At 35.6% G+C, this 27,515-nt stretch overlaps 1 protein-coding gene across 3 annotated transcripts in view; it reads right to left on the reverse strand.

The window, feature by feature from the left end:
- The window catches only part of GPATCH2 (G-patch domain containing 2), a 128,449-nt gene that overhangs the window by 25,016 nt on the left and 75,918 nt on the right, over window positions 1-27,515 (reverse strand). For 2 of the 3 annotated variants that reach the window (XM_075147093.1, XM_075147094.1), the window contains 3 exons: window positions 15,024-15,088; window positions 12,184-12,223; window positions 8,768-8,838 (listed from right to left, as the gene is read on the reverse strand). In XM_075147093.1, the coding sequence (XP_075003194.1) occupies window positions 8,768-8,838; window positions 12,184-12,223; window positions 15,024-15,088 (176 nt within the window). Of the gene's footprint in view, window positions 1-196; window positions 249-8,767; window positions 8,839-12,183; window positions 12,224-15,023; window positions 15,089-27,515 lie in introns of all 3 variants that reach the window. The other variant, XM_075147095.1, reaches the window with a different exon arrangement.

The raw sequence follows: 27,515 nt of genomic DNA on the forward strand, positions 1-27,515 counted from the left end.
ACTCATATAGAGTTAGGTTAAATTACTTCAAACGTTAGCACCATATTCAAAACCTTTTACTTTTAGAACAGGTACAGAGGAAGGAGCAACACTGTAAAAATCCACAAATATGTAATACAGTAGCTTAGAAATGGAAAAAGAAAAATGTCTTATCAGGTTGGAAGCACTCAACCTGTATATCAATTTCTTTCTTTACCTCCGTGCTGAGAAGGTAAGCAAGCATGGCCAACTGGACTGAATTTGGTCCACTGTAAGAGACCAATAATTCAATTAATGTAGGTAAACAGCCAGCACAACGTAATGATTTTTAGTCAGTCATTTAGACCTAGATCTGGACCAGTGATCCAGAAGCTTTTTGTCATATTACAAACACTGTGGTCAGTCCTTAACCTACTGCCTTCCAATCGGTTCCAAGAAAACAGCAGCTCTGCAGCTGCACCCCAGCATCATTCTCCTCCTTAGTTCCTTCTGCCCCCCTATTTTTAGTATCATGCTTGAGAAACAACGCTTCAAACAATCTAATTGTCTGGCCGAGATAGTACAGTTATAATGCAGTCAATAATCTGATAAACAAAGATATAATTGTGTGCAAGGTGGGATGGGCGGGGAGCAGGGGGGGAAATCACTAAAGCTAACTGAACATTAAGCAAATTATGCTTCCTAACACTCTGCACCCATTCCCTTCAGTAACTGTCATGCAACCCCATTGAGTACAAGGGGTCCGCGTGTGTAGGAGTGAATGCAAAATTTGACTTTCTAATAACAAAGGAGAGCAGGTAAGAGAAAGTTAAAGAAACATTGACTTTTTTTTTTGTCTCTTTTAGTTTCAAAATTCTTTAATAGCAAAACTTCACTTATGTCCTCCTGCTCTATGTTATTAATTTGTGATATTAAAACTTCTAAAAATATATATATAAAGTAACAGGAGCCTTGACAAAACAAATTCCCAAATCCAAAAATGAGGAGGCTGAAGTGTCCTTTTCTTCCTTTTGGCTAGGACAGTTACTGAACGTTAGTTTCCAGATAGGCTGAAAGGTATTATTATAATAAATGATCACAAATTCAAAATATCAACAAAGAAAATAAACATGAAAATTCTACATAATTTGAAACAAACTATTCAAATTTTCTTTTAAACTCTTTCTCTCCTTACACAAAACCACAGTCTGGATAGAAGTCAGTGTACCTATGCTTCACAATTTTAGTGAATGTGCGCCAGTGGATGCTGCTTTGTGTAAATGAGATTCAGGGATCCCTCCAAGCTTAGTAGGAACTCAATGTGAAAATTGTACAAACAGTTTGATTTACAGTAAGAACAGAAAAACAAAATGCAAAACGACTTCTTTTGATTTCAATGTTGCTTAACAATAGGTTAAACAGTTTCTGGAATTACAGTGCAAGTTACTGCATAGCTCCTGCTCAGACCTTAAAACAGCAGGAATGGTCTTCACACCTCTGAAGCCCAAATTAACTTTATCCTTATGCCATTAGCATTGTAACAGGTAAGCTGAGACAAGCAAAGCTTGAGCTTTGGAGCACAAACTCAAGCAAAAAAACAGAGAGAGAATCTAATACAGTTGAGTGTGAGAAACAAGCATACCATGTGCTAAAATTCAGGTATGCGAAAGTGAGAAATTTGCTATCAATTCATTCAGGGGAAAATTCAGTCCAGATGGTACATCAGGAGGATCCAGAAGTACATAAATTCCAGAGGCTGATTTTTTTATTTTATATATTTTTTAAAATCAGGACTAATTGACTTCCTGTTTGTTAACATACTCATTTGTACCTGGAATTCAATTTCAAATGACAAATTTTCAGTATTATTTAGCAGCTTATTTATGTACAGTATTATAAAGATTATTAGATTTTAGTGCAATAACAATGAAATTCGGCATGTGGTTTTGTACTTAATTAGTTTTGCATTAAAGATGCAATGGAACTGCTCAGATCATATGGAAAAATGTATTTTCAAAATAGAGCATGGTCTCTTCAAAATTTCTGCTACTTTTGCAAATGTTCTTACGGAAGTTGAGTTAAAATCTGATACTTTTAAGACACTTAGTGACTAATGTTCATTTAATCAATGGATACTTTAAATCTATCCATGAACCAATACTAAGGCTTGAAGATTAGCATAAAATTAAAGCATCACATACTGGCTACATTTTGAAATAACAATCAAACTGTCATTGCCCCGTCCCCCTCCCCCAAAATGAAAATCTTTTCAGCCCTTTAAAAATAAGGCCATAGTATAGAAAACTCAATCAGGAATTGCCTTCTTCCAAAATTGCACCATCTTTTTTTCTTCCCAGAGAAGAAAAATACCAAACTGATGGAATAATGTTGTCCCTGAGGGTGACGGCAAGGGAGGAAAGCAATGTGTCCTCAAACATTCACATAATTTAATCTGGAACTGCAAATATTATTAAGCACCAATCATAACGGTACAGTTACTGCTTCATGGCACTCCAAAGAGGAGATAAAACTGCTTAGTTGTTAATTTCTAATGATGTAAACACATTTGGATTTTAATGTTATATCTGAATCTCCTGCATTATTAGCTCTGTCGTTACAAGATATTAACTTACTACCTTTAATAATTTTACAGTTGAATTAAAAGGCGTGTTTAAATACTACTTTCTTTTAAAGTCTTTTTGTTGGGAATATGTGTTCATGTGATAGCAGAAGTGAATCACCTATTAAAACAGCTATGCATTCCTTAGCTTTAGTGCAGTGTAAGTATGTGCACATTTTAATGTATAATTTTCAAAAACTGACTGAATTTACCTCCTCTGGTATTGTAATTTCATTCCACAAAAGCCACATTAAACAATTACAGTTCTTGTAATTAACCAGTAGTTTAATGTACAGTTTTCTTATCCCAATCCATTAACAGCTGCTCAAAAAATGTAGTAATTAATGGTTTCATTTATTTTTGGCAAACCTGCAACTCGACAAATAGTTTTGTATCTGCTGCAAATTAGGACTCTTTCCCAAACAACAGATGACACGGTGGGAAAGAGGGAGAAGGCAGAACCCTTGCACATCTTTGTCTCTTTAGAAGATCAAATAAAGAGCAGCTGTAATGCTATTTGTCACATCTGTGTAAAAAAAGTACCACGATCCATATCATCAGATGAAAATGAGTAAGTGCTGTACAAATGTACAAATGGGAGTTTCCTTTCCATACTGGGAAAGGCAGAAAGTTGTATTTGTAACCAAAGCAATAATATACTTTTGAAAAGCTCTCATCGGGTTTGGTGTCATTTTTCTCTTAGGAGCTTTCTTTAAATACTAATTCATAGAGAATCCTATTAGTCATAAAAAGTAAAAATACTTGAGAGATATCCTCTTGTACCAACACAAGGCACATATTTAAACTTGACTGAGAACTACAGGGCAAGGAGGGAAAGAGTTGCAGAAAACATGAGGAAGTTATGACTAATGTTCTAGGGTTTTATTGACACATCACCATTTAGTAGCATCTGACATATTCCCTTCACATAACATTTCTCGTACTACTTCCAGGGTGTGCTTTCCTGAAGGTCTCCTTCAGGTCTGCAAAGACCCGTATTTCAGTCTGTGCTGTTCACCGTGGCAGGACAAGACTTCAGAGACTTCTTGCCAGCTCAGAATAGAGCAGCAACAGCAATAGTGGTCCAACATCATTGGACCACTGGCACACAGTCCTCCTTTCACATTATAGTAATGGCTGAGTAAGTGGCTCCTGCTGATTTTTAAAGAAATATCAAGGTACCACCTCTGCCTCAAACCATAGTCTACTCTGCAGCCACAAGAAGTGGCTAACTACTTAATGCTAAGATGATGCGACATTGACTGGATTGTTAACTCAGCATCAGTTAGCTAGTTTAAACCTAACTTGTATAATTGTACTCCACCTTGAAATCACTTTTGTGAATATGACTTAGCCTTTTTCAAGCCAGGACTGAGCTGCATAAGAACTACAAACAGCTTTTTTTTCCTTTTAAAGATTCCTGGGGGAGCGTTTGAGCCAACACGGAATTACCAAGATACGACAAAAAAAAATTGGCAAGCAGCAAAAGTTCTGGCTCTATTTTCTTTTCAGTTTCTCAATTCATGCATGTGTCAAATTCTACTTACAGTACAATAAGAAAAAATAAATATGTAGCTAAAATAATTAACGATACTTAACAGAAGCACACTGTAAAAGGAATATGACAGCAGACCATTATGTATAGTAAAGGAAATAATTATAAAAGTTTAACTTATTCAGTAGTCTGCTGTTTTCCCAAGCTGCAATTCTGTTGTTTTTAGATTACAGCATAAATTAACTAGTTATGGCATCAATTGTACGACCAAAGGCAAAATATTAAGTTGTTTAAGTATTCAGGTTATTGTGTTAAATGAGGATAAAAGTACTTCCTAACTTCATGCAGGTATTGTGAGGATAAATACATAAAATATTAAGAGACAGGCAGACAGTTGTGTGATGGAGGTCCCCCATATATTTAACAATATAATCACATGTTCAAAATCATGTTATAGCAGTTCAGCAAAATACCGTTCAACGCTGTCTCCACAGTTGACCAAAGGAATCTCTTAGCCCTGGGGAATCTTCTTCAGGTAGAACTCATTTTTATAAAATTTTACAAAGGTGACTTAAGAAAATGTGTTTTACCTCATGATGGGAGCAGGCAAACAATGAGCGCATGATCAGCTATGGCAGTTCAGCTGCCAAGCAGCAACTTGTTAACTCGCCATAACTCAATCATGTTCAATTGTTTGCCCACAGCCTCGGGCTACAGACAGACATTTGGTCTGCTAACAACTGCGCCAGATGAAGACATTACTATCCCAAGCTATTTGTTATCACACATCTGCTGGAGATTACCATCTCCACAGCTCTGCCGGAGGAAGAAATCATGTGAGCACTCCCTAATATGGTTTGTACAAAACCAGCCAATTTAATTTAAATAGGTGAGTTGAGCTAACCAGGCTGGTTTTGCCCAAAGCATATCAAAAAACATAGACAAAAACTCCCTTCTTTACTGGCAGAAGAGTAGAGGATGAAAACAAGCAGCTGGAAAAATTAACACCTTCAAGCAGTGTAGCTGCATTGGGGAGGGGACTGTTCCTGTCCTAGTGCAGAAAGATAATGTAAGCAGGTAACTTTTTCAATGCTATGCAGGAGAAATAAATGCAGCTTCTAAACCAGTATTATTTATTATTGTTTATGTAATCTAAGTAATTCACGGGAAAACTACATATTTGTAGATTAAAGCTTATCTGTAAAGGAAACATAAATAGACACATAGATTTTTAACTGTGTCAAGTACAGAAGATCACATGTGTTGAACTGTATCAGCATAATATAATCTATCCAGGTTCTAAGTTTTGTGGTGCAGGACTGTCCCCCTCCTTAACATTTGGTTCATCAGTAGCCATATCAACAGTTCTCAACAATCTAATTATCTTGGCACTAGTAAAAGTTGGTGCTAGTTTATATAGGATTGGCTCATTATTATTAATTTTGACAGAAGAAACAAGCAACCCAGTAGAGTAAAGCTCACCCAGAAAGTATCAGTATTATTCCACCACGAAGAGATAGCTGCAGACCACTGCCGTGCTTAGAGCTCCACACCTTTCTGATGTATTTACAAAGTGAATTATTCCACTAGTCACTGATCTAATGTAATATGGGTATTTACATATTGTCTACATGCTGAGACAAGAACTGTGTTCAGTCATCCAAAAGGGGTAAGAAAAGTCAAGGCAAGCATAGAAAAATGTGTGTGTATATACATAACTTACATACATACGAAAACCAGAAAAAAGGTCTTCCAGAACAGCACACAAAAAAGATACAGTCCCACAAGAAGAAATACAGTTGTGTGAAAACTATACAAAGAAAGATCCAGAGAAATTCAGTCTTGCAATAACAGCAGATTAAACTGTATTCTGGATAAGTACAATAATTTTATAGAATTTCCAATGCTTACCCACTGCTGCTGTTCTATCACCATGTTTAGCAACAAACACAGCTCTTACTTTTTGTATGCCTCTTTTTAAGGAGGTTACTCATCTGAATTACTTTGACATATCAACTGTAATAGTTTAACACATGAAGAACTAATTTAGAATCAATTTTAGAAAGATTCAGACTTTCAAGTGTGAGTAAACACTTGCATTCCACAGAAGACTGAACTGCATATGCATGTAGTACACTGAAATAGAAAGATTTACTACAATGTCACTTAATTCTGTAACTTAACTTTGTGACATTTGATTGGTATCATTGTAGTTTAGTGGTTTTTAAAGTATTTGGGCACATGCAAAAATCTAAATGACAGATTTCCTTTTTAAGATTTCATACACAGTAATGAAAATGCATGTTTGCAACTAAGGTGATATTCACCATTTTATTAACTCTGTGAACAGTATTTGCTATTAAAACAATAACTTCTATAGGTACCTTGTTAAGCAGAAACATTTTCCTTCTCTCTGTTGTCTGGTGAAACTAAGATTAACCCTTCTGGTAGAAGTCATAATTTAAAAATAAGTCGTAACGAAATCAGCCTTCAATATTAACCACATATAAATCTGACGTATGTCACTACGCACCATGAATTTCATTTGTAAGGAACAAAATACCAGAGGAATTGTCTTGAATCGAATGAGGATAAGTACTATGAACATATGAGGAGACGAACTATGTATTTATCATGTGTTGTTCCTATATATCTGAAACTCAATCTCTATTCTGGTTGTAACAGCTTTTGATAAAAAGCAAAATGTTAGATTATACAACATTTAAACTGTAGGAAGAAAATAGTCACCAGGCATGTTATTGGCCTGAGAGAAAAAAACATTTGCACACGGTGCAAATGAAATTCTTATTTTCAGCAGCTTAACTGTAGCAAGAACGTTAAAATTTGTTCAACATACGTCTTGTAAATAAGACATGTATGACTCGGTATTTTAAGACAGCAGATGGCCTGTTAAAAATATCATCATCACAGAAGTTTGAGAACTTCTCTTCAAGTCACTTTAAAGATCTAACAGTAAAGTTTGTGTGGAAGGTAGAGAAAATGGTGGTTTTCTGAAAAAGCACAAATAACTATTTTGAAATAACGTGACTCCATCTGGAGGAAAAAGACTTTGAAAACAGAGATGATGGTACCAGGAGATGTTAGCAGGTGACCTTGCTGTTTTTAAAGGTATTACAGTATGGTTATATACTGTGGCTTTATGTACATCATAATAATGGTTATGTAAGTCTTACTTTAATATTCCAGATATTTTACAAAAAATGCCAGTCTTCGGTCTTGGATTTGCCACCTATTGCTCCTACACAACCCTGCCAGATGCTGATTGGACGTGAAGAGAGGTTGAAGACCACTTCAGGTAATTAATGCCATTTTAAAAATCTCTATTCTAACTGCTTGTGCAGGTAGCAATCGCTTCACAAGAGCTTCACTGGTCAGAATAACAAACACATAAGTTATGATTCTGAACTCCTCAGATACCGTTTTATATTGCTACAGCATAAAAAAGATCCTAAAATGACTTTAAATATAATCTGTTTCTTACTGCTCACTTTATATCCACTTCATACTCTCAGTTTCATGTAAGCAGCCTGACAGTAAGAGTGCATTTATGGTGAAAATCCATATCTAAAGTGAACTCACTCTAAAATTCTGAGCAAAAATATAATTTAACAAGTGCGCTTGCCAGAAAACATATGCAGAAATTTTCAAAATTTTTTTGGCTTAATATAAAAGGCTTAATAGCCAAAGATAACCACAATTTCTGAAGATGAATGACCAACACTTGCATAACCAATGTTTTAGAGCGTGTAACCAGAACTCATACACAATGAAATAGATTAATATTTAATATGCGTATTTTTGAAAGAAGTATTGGCCTCCCTTTCCAGGTATTCATCAAAGCAAGTATTTAACAATATTAAAAACTTATTTCAGGACAAAATATATACTAAAAGACATGTCGCTGAAAAACAACTGTCTCATTCAAAACCATAGTATTACATGATGATATAAATCTATTATAACTTTTTGAAATAAGTAAATTGATAGCATATTGTCATCTTTACAGAACAATATAAAAATTGTGTAAAGTGTTGTGCATAGCAAGGGAAACATTTCTGTAGTTTCTCATTTTAAAAAATACTAGAATTAAAATAATTATTTGGCAGAATAGATTCAGCAGGTAACATGTACATAAAAAACCCTCTAGGAACAGACTCCTAGTCCGGTGCCCATCAGTTCAGTGTTGAATTTTTTGTCTTTTGAGACGGAGGAAAGAAGCTGGAGGATAGAACTAGATTTGTTTTTAATAAGTCTTCACAATGAAATTTTTATTGTCAAAATATGATATAAGAACAATTTAAGTGTTGCAGTATTTGAGTTATCTTCTTGATTTCAGAAGCATGTATGCATAATGGTAATTTTATACATTTTCAGCACTTAACTTACATGCCAGAAGCACAAACCTCACTTTGGCATCCATTTAATTCTGATGTTTACTAAAGAGATTAATTTAGTAAGTGTAGTTGGATATAGTCACCCATAAAGTCTCATATCCATATTTTAGGCAAAGATTATGCCATAATAAAATAAATTCTTGAAAGTGAATCACAAAAAAACAGAAGACCTCTGAAAATACCCCAAAAGAATGGTGTCATTTCTTATATAAAAATTTGAGAGTTAAGAAATCAACAAATTCATAAACAGTATTAATGACAGCTGCAGCACTAACTTACCTACTAGCTGTTTTTACAGAGCTGTTCTTCTTGTGTCCTCTCTCCGATCGGTTGTCTCGCAAGAGTTGAAGCTATTTAAAAAAAAAATGTTCAGAACAGACTCACAAGCAATGCCTTTATTTGCTTTTTAGAAACGTTATCCTGACAATGCCATTCTTTCCCATCTTGAGTAATCTTTCAATAATTTTCACCCAAGACTCTAAAAGAGATGGATATCTAATAGAATTTTACAATAATAGCTAATATTTCAAGATATATACACCAATTAAAAATTCCTAAATAATTGAAAATGTAGAAATCTAAGCATTCTCAAAGAGTATTAGAAAGCCACGCAATTCACAATTTCACAGTTAACTTATCTGTAAAATTTTACAATTTTCACAATTTCAATTTAAATTTTCAAAATTGTATAATGAAAAGTGTTGGAGAACACTTAAATTACCAAAAAACTATTCAGGTTGGCACTTGTATCTAAGCACTTATGAAACAGTTATAAACTCTTCTAAGCCCCAGGAGCTTTTGTAATTTGAAAGTTGCAGAATCAACAAAAACACATTATTAAAACTTCCCATAATGGTGGGGAAGTAGGAATAATGAAAGATTCATTTAACTGAAACAGTGACTCAGCTTCTGGAACAAGCTCCGATTTACTCTATTTTTAGACAAATAAAAAAAGACTTTTCATTCAGACTATCTCCAATACTCAGAAGTCTATTTCCAGCATTATGATATTTGTCAGGATGAGTAAAGTGGCAGCAACAGTAAAAAATGACTGTCAGAAAGTTACACTAAAGAAATTAAAACTAGACAGTATAAAAAATACAAACGTTTCTTGAAAATAATCATATATTGAAGAAAGTATAGTATGAAAGACAGTTTAGAAACAGACTACAGGTAAACGGATCTGATATTCACAGCAAACACATTTAAAGGTCCACCAGAAATGAGGAAATGATGAGCTTTTTGACTTGGCCAACCACACCTTAATGTTATACACAAGCATGGACTCCAAAAAATGACACCTATCTGAAAAATTACACTTGATTAATTTTTCCCCAACTCTCTATAGCTTGCTTCTTGCTTCTTGTTTAAGGAATGCTCCTCGTCATTTCAACTACCTAGTTCTCAGATGCAGTAAAAGTAGTGCAGTCTGGTTTTAAAAGGCAATCTGAAGGATACATAAAGGTAAGGCACCTTATTCTGGTCAAGTAATTTTTTCATTTTTTTATCGTCAACAAATCAGAGCATTTACAATTCATATTTAAATGTAGCCACAATTTTTACCAGCATGACATTCGTACAATGTGTATCTATTTCATGATCAACCTAAGGAGAACAGTCTTACTGTTATCAATGTTCTCTGGTTGATAAGTAAATTGTAGTTATAGCATGGACAAATACAGATCACCTGCCAGACTTTAAATTTGGCTAGTTAATTACTTGTGTTCTAACATAACAACTTCAACTCCAGAAATTAATTGAGAGAAAGTAGTAAACCCATGCAACCAATAGTTATATACTATGGATCTTCACAAATTTAGTGAGAATTTTATAGGCTGTCAAAATTGTCATAATTACATTGCACCATCATTTTCATTTCTTTTACTTGTCTAAAAAAAATAACCCATTATGTGCCAGTAGCACCTATATTATTTAACGACATTAGCTTTATTTCACAATTCATTAATAATCAATCTGTAAGTTATGAATACAGTGAGCTTCAGACAAGCTCTGAAAACACAGCTCTTAGGAAATAGGAAGTAAACATGCAGAATTTAAAATTAATCAAATCTACTATTATCTGAGAAAAGATGAATTAATTTGTCATTATATACCAGCTAAGCAGACGTTTTTCACACTCTGTGCTGAATGGATATTGCCAGTATGTACGATGTAGGTTAATGTATTTCTCAGCATGGAAATTTCTGTACTTTTATAAGCTTAAGACCTTTTAAAGAAGTAAACAGTACATCTTCAGTTAACTACTCTGTTATGTGAGACAATCAATATATTAAAAAATCCAACTAAAAAAAAAAAATCACTCATTCTAATCTAGCAAATTTGACTACTTACAGCATCAAAATTTCAGGAATAGGATAAAGATTAACCCAGGAGAACTTTTTATCATGATTAATTACGACGAAGCACGCTCATATTTAAAATGCTCTTTTTAATGTGTTTCTTCTTCTAGGATATGTGTTACTAAGTAATGAGAGTTAAATGAGAATCATATAAAGCCGCCTATTTAGATGTTAAGTGTCAGCTTACTGTAACATGTTAGAAGTTCAATTTACAGCTATAACTGTACTATGTTTTATCCATTCTGACAGTTCTGGGCAAGTAATATAACTTTTAGAGATTCAGCTTGCTCTGGAGTTCAAAAGAAGGGGGAGGGGACAGGAAAGGGTATACACTGATTTAAACTATGACTTACTGGAGCTACAAGGCTTCATGATGAATCGTCCTAAGATGAACCCTGCAAAGATTCTATAGATCTTATTTGCTTTTGAAGTTTCAAATCTATTTAAATTTGTAAATGTACTAGTGAACTGGCACAGATCTAATGAAATCAACTGTGTTATATCAACTTTTACCAACTTAAAAAATTTACTATGGATCTTTAGTGTTAAATTTCAATGCATTGCTGATATATTCAGCTACTTTTCCTGAATAGTTGGTTAACTATATATTTATGAAATGAAACCAGACTTATTTTCACATTATAAAGTTCTTGGACAGCATGTTCTGTATAGACCTTACTACCACCGATAAAGAAAGGTATTCCCCCATGTCTGAAGACAAGCTAAAGAAATAAGTGCTATGTTGCTAATCAAATATTAAAAATGTCTTCACATTCCCTCAACCACATCTCTAGGCTTGGACCTCCTAAAGACTACATTGTAGGGGCTCAGCAGACAAACTAGTGAGATATTTTCACCAATATCTGCAGCGTGATGGAGATTTAACAGTTCCTTTTTTACTGCTGTGGTCATTTTAACCAATGAAATGCAGAAAAATGGAATTGAAGATCTTCCTGTAGAAGCCTGCCCACTCTTGCCACTGTTCAGTATTTCTTGATTTTGTGAGTCAAATGTTTTGCTTTCCAGCATTTTGGAAAACACAACATTTGGAGATACTACGATTAACAAAATAATTAAAAAAACCAACCAGACTTTTCATTTAAACTGTTAAAACTCAAAGATACTTAACTGAAATTAAGTGACTAATTAAGGATTTTTAATTAAGGGACTTTTTAAAATGCACTGCTGTTAATATGTTTCCTTACAAGAAAATATGAAATCATACCTGCTTTGTTCATAATTTCGTAAAATATTAGCCCACTACCTCTGGAGTAGAGGTAGTTAAATTCCTTTATACATCTCAAGTAAACTGTTCTTGATCAAAGCAGTTCTTACCTGGCTATGTTCCTTCCTAGCCCCAGGGCTAAACCAGTGGCTGTGGGAGAAAAAGAAAAGACAGGTTTAACAATATAACTAACAAAGCACATGCTGTCATATGACCAGTCTGTGCGTGCTTTTGGGTATTTTATTGTCTGCCAGGAAAATACAGCCTTTGGCTATGCTTTATTTTAATAGGATATTTTTATTGAACTCTAAGTCTGTAATAGTTTTGAAAGAATGCACCACAAGTTTCACTTCTGAATAGCTATTGGCTTTATAGGTAATTATATTTTGTCAAACAATCTAAAATAATATATAAATGATAGTATTTTAATATACTATAATGCATCTGCTATAAATAAAAATCTTTTCAGTTATAATCATTAATAAGTAACACTTCAGTACTAAATACGGAATTACTTTTAAGTACTTTTAACAACTGGTAGTTGTTAATGTATTATTTCACAAACTGAGGTCTGAGTTTGAATCTAAAGTGAAATTCAAAGTCCGTAAATTCAGTGGCTTCATATCTCCATACGATTGCACAATTTTGACTACTGGCAGCCTTATTTCATAGAGGCGAAAATTTGGACTAAGATGTTGACATGCAGGGACTCACAACGTGACTTTTTCCTCAATAGCAGTAAAAGCATATTAATACTGGTTCACATACACACTGTGATCACACAGAACTGAGTTAACATCTGAATGTAGCTGTAGTAAGCATTATACAAACCTGGGGCAAATCTTGACACTTGCAAAATGAAAAAGAGGAGGGAAAAAAACAATTAAAACAAGGGGGATCTGAAATTACACACAGTACCTACATATTATTCATGTAAGCAAGCAATAGGTTATGGGCAAAGGATAAAATAATTCCATCCATTATAATATTGCACAAAAAGACCATCACATTACCTGCTATTATGCTTGTAAGTTCCTCTAGAAGTTTAACCATAGATTATAAGCTTAACTTAGTCACACTTTTTCTGAAGTATTTAAATTCAATACAGTTTACTCTCATTTTTTCCCCACAGCAGCCACATAATGACACTAAAATTATTACTTTAATTAATATACTGAGAAGAAGCAGATTCCATAGAATTGTCTAGTCTAGTCTAAATTACTTATTGTCTAGTCTAAATTACTCTTTTATTTTTTTTAAGTCACAAATCTGAAAGTTTTGTGGCTCTTTGTGACTCACTTCTTGTGAGTTTGCTGATGAGCAGTCAACCCTCTATTCTTGTATACAAGACCAGCTGTCACCGAAACCTGCATACTGCTAACTCCTTTTTCTACTTTTAAGGTGATTAAAGAAAAGAAGTTGGAAATGACAAAAGAATGAGAGCAATAAAGTTAAAAGTATACTTTGAGATAAAAATTAGTAGACATTTATATATTTTGGACGTGAAACGTTCGTCAACTGCACCGAATAGTTCAAAATCTGAGAGAAACAGGGAGATTTCATGCACACACAACTTTGATGTTGGCAGTGGATGAAAAGAAAAACCATCACATTTGCTAGTGACCCAATAAATAAGGTCACAAACATCCAGCAGCTGATGAAGGTAAGAAATATAATGGGTTAGGTCTAAATTCCACATAAATGAGTGTCTTGACTCTGACCAGTGTCAGCAAATGCTCAAGAAGGAGCAGCAAACTGGGGTATCCTCCTCCACATAAATTCTGCTGGTTTGTGGCAAATCAGTGGATTACAGACTAAATTATTAGTCAAATATATTTCTATTGAGAAAATATATCAAAGTAATTTGAATGCATCTCATATTTAGACATTAAAAAACCTTTTCATAAAGAATAAGACCTCTTGTTATGAGAATGTGATATTCACGTTACATTGTTTCTTATAATTTTGTCCATTCACTTAATTACAGTATTATTTATTTGCTTGTTTGTTTTAATAAAATAAACACAAGTAAAACCGTAAAATATCAGTTGAATTACTTTAGGGTAAAAATAACTTAGGAAATCACAACCTCTTTACTTAACGCACACATTAGCAAGTTACGGGGTGCAACAGAAGTGGATTAGTACCATAAAACAGTTGCTACCGAGGATCTGATGTTTGTAGTATATGTGCTTTGGCAAGTTTTGTTTTAAACTGTGGATGCTGTATCTAGTAGCATTTAGCACATACAAATGTATCCCCCATATAAATGTATCCCCCATATAGCACATATAAATGTATTATTTCCTAATCATGTGTGTCTTAGATTTCTGATGTGGAAAATACAGGAAAATTTAATCTTCTTATTGTAACTATTCAAAAGAGATAACCAAGAAATAATGCTGCTGATGTTGCCAGCTGAACAGAATAAGAGTTTACAGTAATCGCACACTGGAGTAACTAAACAAACTGAATGACATTCCCTATTTACATATGTCCAAACAATTAATTCAATGTCTTTTTGTGGAATTTATAACAACCTTCTTCCTCACGTGATACATCACATTTAAGACTCAAAGATGTGATGCTTGTTTATTTTCATGTATTCAAGCTTGGCATTTCTGAATTTCCCTTTGGAGAAAAATAAAGCAGGTCTTTTTAAACAACCCATATTTGGTATCTAGCCTTAAAAAGCACTGCGCTTTAGGAAAGCATACACGTAGAATTTAATAAAAACATATTTACAAAGCATTGAACTTCACGTTTCATTAAGAAACATAAAATGAATTACAAAGGATTATAAATATAATTATTAAATAAAGATCATTATGTAACGGAGCCTAGGTTCTCTTATCACGTTTGTACAGTTGTAAAATGTGGCTTTGGGACAGAGGTACTACTGCAAAGCAAGCAATAATAAGAAGTTATAACTCCCATCACTGATACTCACTCATGATGAAGAGAATCCTGGGACAAGTGAACCGTTTTCCTGCTACCGCCTGGTCCTGGAGTTATCTAATGGAAAAAAGTAGGAAAAGTAGTCTTTGAATAATGGGGCAGCATACACATACAGTGATTGTTTTTCAAGAAAATGTATCACAAATACTAAATACAAAATAGAGACAGTACACTAGATATGGTAAATGCAATTAGCAATATCTGCAATTTTTAAGTAAAGTCTGAGTGCTGAAAGTGCTATACAAGATTTACCAAAATTCTTTATGTGTACTTCTGATTGGATGTCAGATGTCAGACATCTAGAGATGTCAGAAGCCTAAGTTACTTTTGAAAAGTCTATGAAGCACTTTATCTCCTTAAAAATGAAAGTTAGATGTTTTGAAATCATATTCAATGTACTATCCTTATTTATGGGTAATACAGCAATAAATTTATTAAAAACCACTCCCAACCTTTGTATCCCAACACAAAGCTTTTGAAATTCAAGTTGATGTGGGATAGAAAGCAAAGATAAAATAATTTTTACCACACTGTACTGTAGTCCTTGTCTAGTGCTTTATATATGCTGAAACCAAAAATAGATAATATGCTCAACTTAAGAATGATCTTAAGAATGCGTGATAGCACATGAAGACTTTTGCAGATGTTGATATTTTGGTATTGTGTAAGAATGCATTCAAACAGCTTCATTTTTGTTTTTAGAATTTGTTTAATTTGTCTGCACGTGTAGATAGGTAAAAGCAGAAGAATTCAACCACCTGATGAAACTCATGCTTGAAGAACCAGAGCAGAAGGCAAACTATTCCAGTTGGAAAGATTGTAGGAACAAATTTTCAGTTCCCTGGAGATAGTTTTATAGTCAGTAGATGACCACAGGTGGGAATGAAGTCAGATGTTCTGCCAGTTTTGAAAGGAGACCACAAAAACTGAATGATAATACGTTTATAAGGCTCAGGCTTGCCAAAAGTACATAAGCAGAAGATTCACAGATAAAAGCAGCCTACTCTTTATTGACAGAACAATGCGCTCAACTTTTAAATAAAAATATTCCTACTCATCTGGTCTCATGTTGCAGAAAAGCCAGGGCAGTCGGAGCTCCAAGTCTGGAAAACTTTCAAACTCACCGAGTAATTTGAAAGCTCCATGCGGTTAAAGTTTTTGACCAAAATCTGTTTCTTTGACCTAAAGAATGATGTTACTCAGGGCCGAACTGAGAAACCCTCAAGTGTTGTCACTTTTCTGGCTGGCGGTGATTGAAGAATCGGTAGTACCTTACCGCAGAAAAATCTATGCAAACAGACAGATCCCTAGTAGAGGAAATCATGGCAGTTACATGGGAGAACAGCACCTACTGCTTTACCTGCATTTGGAATTTACTGTTTTACTAGACTTATTGAGGCCTTACATAGCCACACAATAATAATAAAATAGTGACCAAATGTTACTTTTGCAATGTCATAGTTCACATAATACTAATAACAAGAAATGCCAATTCACAAAGACAGACATAGAAATATGAACAAGTATTTTACTATGTAATTTCCAAATTTTAAGATTAATAAATGAACTGTTACTTTAACACTATAGGTAAACATGTAGCTCAGCTCTTGAGAGTTACATCCTGCAGTAATCTCAAAATGAGGTTTTCATGCTATTCCAGTGGGTACCCCTGGAATATAGTAATCCATTTTCTACACTGTGGCTATAAGAAAAGCCGACTGTGCCTATGTCATGCTTTGTTAGAGGTTCATGATCACATTATCTCATGGTGGACCTGACACTTTTATTCAGTTTACAGTATGTTCTGTGTACAGGCAACTTATTTCCTTTGCCAGGGCTGCTGACAACCTTTTCCACACTATATTAATCTTGTTTACAGACTTTATCTTGGTACAAATATCAGAAAACCGAACTTTTTATCTCAGGGAGAAAATAAACAACATGTTGACAGAAGCAAAAGCTATTTTCTGGACTAAAATTGGTTGTTTACTTGCAGCCATACTTATGGAAACAAGTTTAAGTTTCCAGCTTACTCAAAATACATAATCTGAAATTTAATAAGCATGGAAATTTCAAGAAAAATCACTTGATAAACTGCCAGTTTTAAAATAATATATAAACCACAGAAGTATGTTTTTCCACTGATTTATATGAGAATATGAACTTGCTTGGAATACAGTTACAACTGATCGCAAAGTACGCGGCTGAGGTTTCTCTTGCACACTCGAGATAGCTTCAGTTACCAAGCAGCCACAGAGTATTTATAAAACTAAACTCATAATGCATACATGTAGATCTTTACATAAAACGAAATGCTGATTATTGTAAGATTCACAATATGTTAATACAAATGAATTCATATTTGAAAAAACTGTTATCTAGGGTGTAAAAAACCAAACCAAAACCTATTGCCCATTTTCATCTGCTAACTCACTATTAGAAAAATCTACTGCAAAGTTCTGCTGAATCTCCACAGAAGAGTGCCAATTGCTCCAGAAAGTGGTAGCAGATTGCAGGACAGTAAAATCAAAACACATACCCTCTCAACTGTTCAGATTCTTTATTAATGAAAAAAAAAATGCGTAGTTATCTAGAATTGGTTTAGGTGATGAAGTCCCAGTGCACAAGAAATCAGGAGTTAAAGTAAGTACTAGCTTTCTCTTGGGATACTAAGAACAAGCAATGCTGAAGGTTTGCACAACTAAGATTTTTTTTTTTTTTTTAAATTGAATGTGAGTGTATGTGTCTGAGTGCATACATGTGTATCAGGGAATCAGAATTACTGTGATGGGAATGTTTAGAAGACTGACAGATCAGGCCTGTTTTAAACTTTAAACTAAGCTCATTCATTAACAACACACTTCTTGGAAATCGTCAATTCTTACACACTATTAAACACCCTCCTTATATAAACAAGATTTTAGCTTTTAACACTTGTATGCTAAATTAGCTGTGAGTACATAATATCATAGAGCTGATGCTGTATATTAGAACTGATGGCTATGGTCCTTGATGGTTCTTAGCCACAGGGGTCAAGGTGACCAGGACTGAGCCATCTGAGACAAGACATTGGAACTGAAGTGGGCTTGTCTTCCTTCTCATCAAATTCTCCTTGCTTATGTCTGATGCTTTTATGTTACTGTTCCCTCTGAACAAGTGAGAGGGGAGGTGCCTTCTCTTTTTGTGTAACAAACACCTGAGCCGTGGGCAAGTTAAATGCAATCTGAAAAAACACATTTTGATAATGTCCAACAGGTGCTGTAGACTACTTTTGCCACATGCTTTACAGGAAAAAATGCAGCAGATTTTTTTTTTCTAATAATATAAATATAGTAATATTTTTTTCAAATCTTTTGATGGATAAACTTTTGGAAAAAAATGCCATGGCACGGCTTTAAAGTTCATACACAACATGAACAGAATTCTGGCTTCAAAAGTTCCTTCCTATGAGACATTAAAATGCCTAGGAAAGGCCCAATAACCTCCTTCAAGCTTTTCAGCAGCATATTTAATAGTCTGTGTTTCTAGAAGTCGCACTACCCCATAACTGAACATAATCACACTCATACTGGAACTTAGGTAACTGTAACTAATACAAGAAGCGGAAGTATTTCTAACTATTTCCTCAAATTAAGAATAGCAGCTTTTAAAAACTTACTAGATGTAGCAAATTACTTGGAATGATGTCCTAGAGGATAAGGAACAATATCAACCTTCAAAAAGTACAAAAGAAATATCATGGGTCCTCACACAGCCCAACTGTGTTGCAATCTGTACTGTGGCTTAGTTGCATGAAGCAGCAAAATAAGTAGGAGTGTAAAGGGAAACTAGGGAAACCTTTGAGTTTCCTTGCTTTTAATCTTCCTCCTGTGCTAAGTCTCTCCAGCAACACATTGCACAAGAGATATTGTAATCTACAGTTGATATAACTGTTTTAATATGAATAAAGTTTAGGTTCATCTTTGGAACTCTTAATTTCTTCTGGCTACAAGTCCTTTTACCATTGCTTGAATAAGATGACAAGGTGGTGGCCGCATACTTGTTTACAGAGTCCCTGAAACACAGATACTCCTCCAACTCGGAGACAAAGTACTGCTTCTGTTTTGCAAAAATTGCTTTGCCTGAGAAATTATGACCTACACTGATGGACACAGTAAAATGGAAAAGTACTCAAGACTAAGGGGTTTTGCCTCAAAATACACAACACTGTATATTGCTGTCTGAGATATTACATATGACAAACTTCGGAAGTGATACACGGAAAGATGGTGGGATTAAACAGAAAAAGAAGGACAAGAAAGAGGATTTCGCTCTGCAGAAATAATGTTGAGCACAGCAACTGTTATTTTTAAATGCTAATAGTTGGAATAGAATAGAATAATTTCAATTGGAAGGGACCTACAATAATAATTTAGTCCAACTGTCTGACCAATTCAGGGCTGACCAAAAGTTAAAGCATGTTATTAAGGGCATTGTCCAAATGTCTCTTAAACACGGACAGGCTTGGGGCATCGACCACCTCTCTAGGAAGCCTGTTCCAGTGTTTGACCACCCTCTCGGTAAAGAAATGCTTCCTCATGTCCAGGCTGAACCTCCCCTGGTGCAGCTTTGAACCATTCCCACGCAGCCTATCACTGGATCCCAGGGAGAAGAGATCAGCACCTCCCTCTCCACGTCCCCTCCTCAGGAAGCTGTAGGGAACAGAGAGGTCGCTCCTCAGCCTCCTGTTCTCCAAACTGGACAAGCCCAAAGTCCTCAGCCGCTCCTCATGGGACACTCCTTCCAGCCCTTTCACCAGCTTTGTTGCCCTCCTCCGGATGCACTCAAGGACCTTCACACACTTCTTAAATTGTGGGGCCCAGAACTGCACACAGTGCTCAAGGTGAGGCCGCACCAAGGCTGAACACGGCGGGATAATTGCCTCTTTTGACCGGCTGGTCATACCACTGAGTGACAGGGAGCAAAATCTCTGCAGTACAGTCACAGTCTGCTTGAACACAACCGCTTACTTTGTGTTAATAGGCTAAGAGCTGTCCAAGAATGCAGTCTGTATAGAACATTATTTCAAGAAAAAGAATCAATTTAGTGGATCAATTTATGCATCTTTTAATAAAATAAATCTTACAGCGCTATTTTAATTTACATGTGCTGTAGTTTTAAAAAAAAAGGTACTACCATGTGCCAACAAAAAATACAGTAAGTTAACACACCAAAAAATGTTACATTGTTACTTAACAATTCTGTTTACTTCTCATTTGAAGTACGTTTTAATGTTCAGTTACTGAATAGCCCACGGGAAACCATTAATTATTTTTAAAGACACCTATAATACAGATCTCCCAAGTACGGATGTGTTCCATACACAGTATTTTCTTAGTACTTAAAATAATATAAAATACCTTAAAATGCATACTCAACCATAACTGTTCTCCCTTATTTTTTCCTGTGCTATCACACAATCAAGTGAGCAAGTACACTTCCTCTTTATAATTTATGTTTCGCTTAGGAAAAACATTTTTGAAAAAATACAGACTATGCCCTGTTCATAATTGTACCTCAGATATGTTTTCCATTACTAAAAAAATAAATTCCTTGAAAGTTAAGTAATTTTAAAATACTGAAAGTGGTATTTTTGTATTTTAAATTGGATTTTATGTCAAACACTCCACAGCACATGCAGTGAAAAGATATTACCGAGCTCGTTTTTAACAGGATGTTATTTACTTGCTATGATTTGGTGGACTTGACAGTGTTAGGTTTTACGGTTGGACTCGATGATCTTACAGGTCTTTTCCAATGTAAATGATTCTATGATGTATTTAAAGAATCCACATAAATAATTATGGAAGTATTTGAACACTTAACTTAGCCATCGCAGTGTGTCACATTCATAGTACGCAAAACCAGTAAAATTTCAGCAAAATTTTGCCAAACACTAGTTACACAAATGAGCTAACCACTTTTCTAAATGAAAGAATAGGTCCCTTTTTCCACTCTATAAATTAACTGCTATGATCAACTACACATGTAAAAATTAATTATATTAACCAAATCTTTTAAATTCCAGAAGAAAAGATACTTTTTTCTGGGTTCACATATTTATAGTATCTTTCCCTAAAAACACTATATTGATGAATACAATTTGAAAAGTTCAGTAGCAAATCCAATTTTCTCAGGCAGGGGTTTCTGAAAAACAAGTTGTTGCCCAAAACAAAATGCATCTCAAATCAAATCCTGGACAACAGGATTTTGCAGTGGAAATTACAGCATCACAATGGCACTTCCATAATTCACAGATCTGTAATTGCCAATTTATAGGAAATTAAATCAAACTATATCAAGGGAAGAAATAGAGAAAAACTATTCTCTACATTTTACTGTGCTGATTAAGAGCAATTTCTTATTATTTTCAGCATCAATTTATTATCACCCATTTTATACCCCTTCTTCACCAGAAGCATTAGAAAGCACCTACAATAAACAAAGCTCTGGATTTAAAATACATCTTTAAAAAAATAGATACAAATTTTTTGACTTGGAGCAATATAGAAAACTAAGAAAATAAAAACAGCTTTCACAGTATACATTACTGAATCATTGCCATAACCCTAGCTTGACATTACCATTACATTTTTTATTCCCTCTACAAGCACACTCTTGCTGAAGGGCCCAAACTGACCGTTCCAGAGAAGCATCTCTTCAATGTACAGATTACCTTTAAGTGATGCTCTGTCAAACTTGACAAAGTCTTCGTGAAGACATGGTTCACTGGCAGAATAGTTCTATGCCAGTTCCTTGCTACTCTAGTTATAATTCTTTAAAATTGACCTCTTACTAACACAGTGTTGCAAAAATCAATGGATCATTGCCATTCTGCTTGCAAAATATATGCAAGCGATAAGGAAGGAGAAAAACCTCAAGAAAAATAGGTCAAAAGACGTGGACTTTAATCGTGAAGCAAACACACATCTCCCTGTACATGTTTTATTATTTTCTCTTAATAAAAAGAAAGAAGAAACAGAAGAGCTACACACCCTACATAAAATGAGAATCAGCAAGTTTCTTGGAGCTAAAGAATATATCCCAGCTCCCCAATCTCTCTAGTGATTTCACACACTCTTAAGAGTTTTCTCTGCATTTCTTTTCACACAACTGATCAAAATACCTCTATCTTTTCATACACAGTTTTCAACTGAATGATTAACAGATGGAAAAGAAAAACTATGTTATCAGAGATTAAAAGAAGAAAAGTCCGCTATTGAATAAGCTCCTTCAGAAAAAGATGGAAAATTTAAATCTCACGTATAAAAGCAAAACAGGGAATTTCTTTGTAGATCTTTGCAATTACACAGTTTTTCTCTGCTGCTTTTAAGATAAAACATGAATTTGAAATTAAATAATTATAAATTTAAAACAAAAAAGACTTTTGAAAGAGACTGGCCTGGGTGTAAGGTTTTTTGTTTGTTTTAAATGGTAACACTAGCAGAAAATATCACAGACCATGTTTTGTCCTAAATCTTTGTCAAAGGGACAAGCTTTTATATACTATAGAATAGGCAACAGAATAAGTTTAATGATGCATTGTAATGATATACATTAGTGCATGCATGCTGCCTTTAGGTATGTGATATGGTAACACCGGAGGAACTATTAAAGCAGAGAAAATAAGTACTAGTGTATAATGTAAAAAAAAAAATTTGGTCTATGGAGAAAGCATCAGGTAAAGTGAAAAGTGCAAGTGTCCTATCTGCAAGGAAGTCAGTAGGAGAGTTTCTTCCGAGATTCCTAATATGAAACCTGAAATAGTACTATATGGCACCATTGCTCCAACAGCAGCTCACAGCACTGCAAAAATGGACAGATTTAGAAGCGTCAAGAAGAAACTATAAAACAGTTGCTTTTTTTTTAAATTAAACCCACTCCTTGTTAAAAGGCAAATGTCAGATCCTGAGGACTGCTTAAACACACCACACAGCACCACTATTGCAATTTTTTATATTAGGAAAGGGAAAATCTTCAGGGCAGCTGTCTGAATTATATTACATATGGCAACAAAACAATGGCCAAAATTTTGCTACTTCATTATGCTGTAAATAGCTAATATTTAAAAAATTTTATTTAAATGAAATCAAATTTCTCTGAGTACAAAGAGCTACTAATCAAATGCTGCAGTAATACGCTGCATATAAAAAAATCTTTATTATGATATTTTAGCTGTCTGTTTAGATATAAAACTTATTCTAGGGTGAAATCTTAGCTTCACTAAGTCAATAGGATTTTGACTTCAGTAGTGCTGGGACTGTATCCTTATTAGTTAAGAATGATCTAAAATGCTGAAATAATGTTTTTACTTGTAAAATTATCATCAATAAGTGAAATTACCCACACGGTGATATAGGCAGGAGGAAGGAGCAGAGCAGTGATTAGGATACTAGCCTTGACCTGGGAGATGCAGGTTCAATTCCTTGCTCTGCTGCAGGCTTGCTGTTTTGACCTTGGGTAAGTTGTTTTCTGCAGCTCTTTTCATTTGGGAAAAGCAAGAAAAACACAGAAACAAGATCCTCCTTTCCCACCCACAAAGTAATCTGTAATAGTTTTTCCTTACTTCATTAAAGTGCTGTTACACAATGACAGTAAAGACTGTACCAACAACAAAGGATGTCATCAAAGCATTTGCTTTAAGACTGCTTGAAGGCGATTTTTATTCCTACTGCCACAGGACTTATTACAGGAAACAGAAAAATGTCAACATTAAATACATTTACATATATCAACAGAATTACTCATAACAGAACTTTTTGCAGGTACAAGTCAGTACTATGACAGTTCATAGCAGCGTAAACTTACTCAGAGTGGATTAAAAAAACCACGCACACAACAAAATCCCCATCTTCAAATCACCGCCCAGCTTCAGTAGCAAGCTATGAGTGGCCTCTACTGGCTGACCAAGGGCTACAGAAGTCACTCAGCTTTTGCTATGAGTTACAATTGTAGTTATCAAGCGTGTGTAGAAATGCCAATAGAAAGAATATGCTCGTCAGCGCTAGGTAATCCACTTACGCTATGGCCAAAAATAAAAGGCAAACACAAGAGGAGTGATACAACAGACAGTGGGAAAAAAATACCTTTAAACCGGCGCTCCTAAGATTCGTCAAAATATATACTGTAAATATATATATGCAAAAGACCATTTTCCAAAAGCTGATAATGGAATTCAGCAGGATATACTGTGCTAGCTCTAAAGGTGGAAACAAACCCGATACCCAAGTAGTTTATAATTTGTTTATATAAGTTATATATTTTGTATGAAGACTGAATTACTTCAATTATGATATCAATGGTTTGATTTGGATGCACAATTAGAAAGCCTCTTGTGTCATCTGAGAAGGTATGAAACCAGAGACTACATAACTATTCTTTTCATAAATGTGCAAATTTGGCCTTTTCTTTATTTATAAAATTAGAAGCAGTTAAATATAGAATAATAAAAAATGAAAAAAACTGAAGTACGAAAGCACATCTATTGCCAGAAAGATTATCTACATTTTCCTCAAAGTACATAAAAATTATATTTTTATTAAGAAAAAAAGAGAAACGTTAAAAAAATCACTTATGGTTTAAACAACACAAAAATTGCGGACAGCACAAGTTGAAGAGAGTAAAAGCTGTCCAAAACATGGTAAAAAATGTTATTAGATTATCACGCAATATCCATATTCAAATTAAAAAAAAAATTAGATTAAAAAAAAAAGAAAAGATAGCACCACTAGCAAGGAAGTAATTTTTCTACTTCACCTTTCTTTTCTATAGCAATATGTACCTGATTTGCCATTCTTCCACATTTTAATTGCACCCTATCAAGAAGGATTATTGTCAAACATAAGTGACTACTGATGCCAAAAGGCGATTGCCTTCATAAGCAGCCGTACGGTGCTCACACACGACACTGTACTCTGTGATATTTCCAGCTCCCATTCTGAATTCTGCCCCATTTCAGAGTTCTACCTCATTTCAGAATTCAGACCCATTATCTCCACTGCTCAAAATTGTTCACAGGGTTATCTAGCTGACATATAAGATAACCCTCCATCTCACTAGACACCACTGGGATATGACATGCTGACCCACAGTAAGCCCTGATTATTAGCTTGAAACATACACCATAAAAATGGAACTTTGAGCCAAATAATTTGTTTTAAAGTCTCTTCATTTTACTTATACGTTAAGACTCGTTTTAAACACACTGACATCTGTTCCATTAATCTATATGAACATATTTAGACACATTAACGTTAGATTTTGACTATTATCAGAAAACAGATGAAAAATACTATGACTAGAATACAGACTGCAAGTAATGCTTTTTTATTTTCAAAAGAGAAAGGGATTTTAGTTTAATAAATTATAACTAAATGAAAAACAAACGGCGAGCCACTGCAATCAAACAGAATGCCCCATTGCCTGCATTGCACTGAAGCCCACGGTCTTATGTCACTGAGAAAAGGCTTGTAGCAGACAGAAGCACAGTGAGGTCCCATTCTTTCTGTCCCATCTTTTCCATACCGCTACACTTCAGTGACTGGGAAAGCAGTTAGGGTTAGCAACCCTCAACAGAGGTGGGCAGAACTGGTCTGCTAGGATAACTCTCCTCTCCCTCTCAGCTGCACAATGGCTTCCTATCTAGAACCTACGGTTCTACACGGTCTTGAACCAGTCAAGTTTAATTTGCATGAAAACATCCGTTACCTTTTGTTTTTAAAAGGGGCACCCAATAAGCTATATTACACCCGGATGGCAAAAACCAGTGTCCTGGTTCCGGCTGGGACAGAGTTAACTTTCTTCCCAGTAGCTTGGGGGGTGTGCTGTGTTTTGGGTTTGGTATGAGAGGAGCGTTGATGGCCCATTGATGCTTTGGTTGTTACTGGGTGGTGCTTGCACCAGGGTGACTTTTGGTTTCTCTTTTCGGCCTCCCATGCCCTGCCACTTGCAGGGCAAGCTGGGGTGGGGGGGAGCACAGCCAGGGTGGTTGACCCAGCTGGCCAATGGGGTATTCTGTACCATGTGACATCATGCTCAGTATAAAAACCAGGGGGGGAGGGGGGGGACTCGCCCCCGTTCGTGACACGCGGTCGGTGAGCAGTTGCACTGTGCATTGCCTGCTTTGTATATTCTGTTATTGTTGTTGTTCTCATTGTTACTATTATTGTTCTACTTTGTTTTATTTCAATTATTAAACTGTTTTTATCTCAACCCGGGAGTTTTCCTACTTGTGCCCTCCCGATTCTCTCCCCCATCCCACTGGAGGGGGGGTGAGCGAGCAGCTGCGTGAGGTTTATTTGCTGGCTGGGGTTAAACCACGACAACCAGACCCTACGCTACTTTCAGGAGAATGAGCCAATAGGACGACTGGGCACAAAAGAATGCTGATAGCAGCATACCTAAGAATTTCCCACATGAAGAAAATAATTCAGGTATCAGAAAATTTTGGTTTAAAAAGGTTACACTTTGGTAAGATTTGGAATAAAATACCTTTCAAAATTTATACAGTTTGCACATAGCATGGTGGATAAACAAGAGGAGTTAGAGATGTTCGCACACCTGCAGGGCTATGATCTTATTGGCATCACAGAGACGTGGTGGGATGGCTCCTATCACTGGAGTGTTGGGATGGAAGGATACAGGCTCTTTAGGAAGGACAGGCGCGGGAGACAAGGAGGGGGTGTCACCCTCTATGTCAATGACCAGCTGCAGTGCATGGAGCTCTGCCTGGGGATGGATGAGGAGCCGACCGAGAGCTTATGGGTCAGGATTAAAGGGAGGGCAGGGACAAGTGACATTATAGTGGGGGTCTGCTACAGGCCACTCAACCAGGAAGACTGAGTGGATGAGGCCCTCTATAGACAGATAGGAGCAGCCTCACATTCACAAGCCCTGGTCCTCATGGGGGACTTCAACCACCCTGGTATCTGTTGGAGGGACAACACAGCAGGGCATAAGCAATCCAGGAGGTTCCTGGAATGTGCTGATGGTAACTTCCTTCTCCAAGTAATAGGGGAGCCAATGAGGAGAGGTGCTATGCTGGACCTTGTTCTCATGAACAAGGATGGGCTGGTGGGAAATGTGAAGCTCAAGGGCATCCTTGGCTGCAGTGAGCATGAAATGGTGGAGTTCAAGATCCTTAGGGTACTGAGGAGGGCACACAGCAAGCTCACTACCCTGGACTTCCGGGGAGCAGGCTTTGGCCTCTTCAGGGATCCGCTTGGTAGAGTACCACAGGATAAAGCCCTGGAAGGAAGAGGGGCCCAAGAAAGCTGCTTAATATTCAAGGATCACCTTCTCCAAGCTCAGGAGCGATGCATCCCAACAAAGAGGAAGTCAGGCAAAAATGCCAGGAGGCCTGCATGGAACAAGGAGCTCCTGGACAAATTCAAACACAAAAAGGGAGTCTACAGAGGGTGGAAGCAAGGACAGGTAGCCTGGGAGG

The sequence above is a fragment of the Calonectris borealis genome, chromosome 3 (genome assembly GCF_964195595.1).
Source record: "Calonectris borealis chromosome 3, bCalBor7.hap1.2, whole genome shotgun sequence".
Classification (NCBI taxonomy): domain Eukaryota; kingdom Metazoa; phylum Chordata; class Aves; order Procellariiformes; family Procellariidae; genus Calonectris; species Calonectris borealis.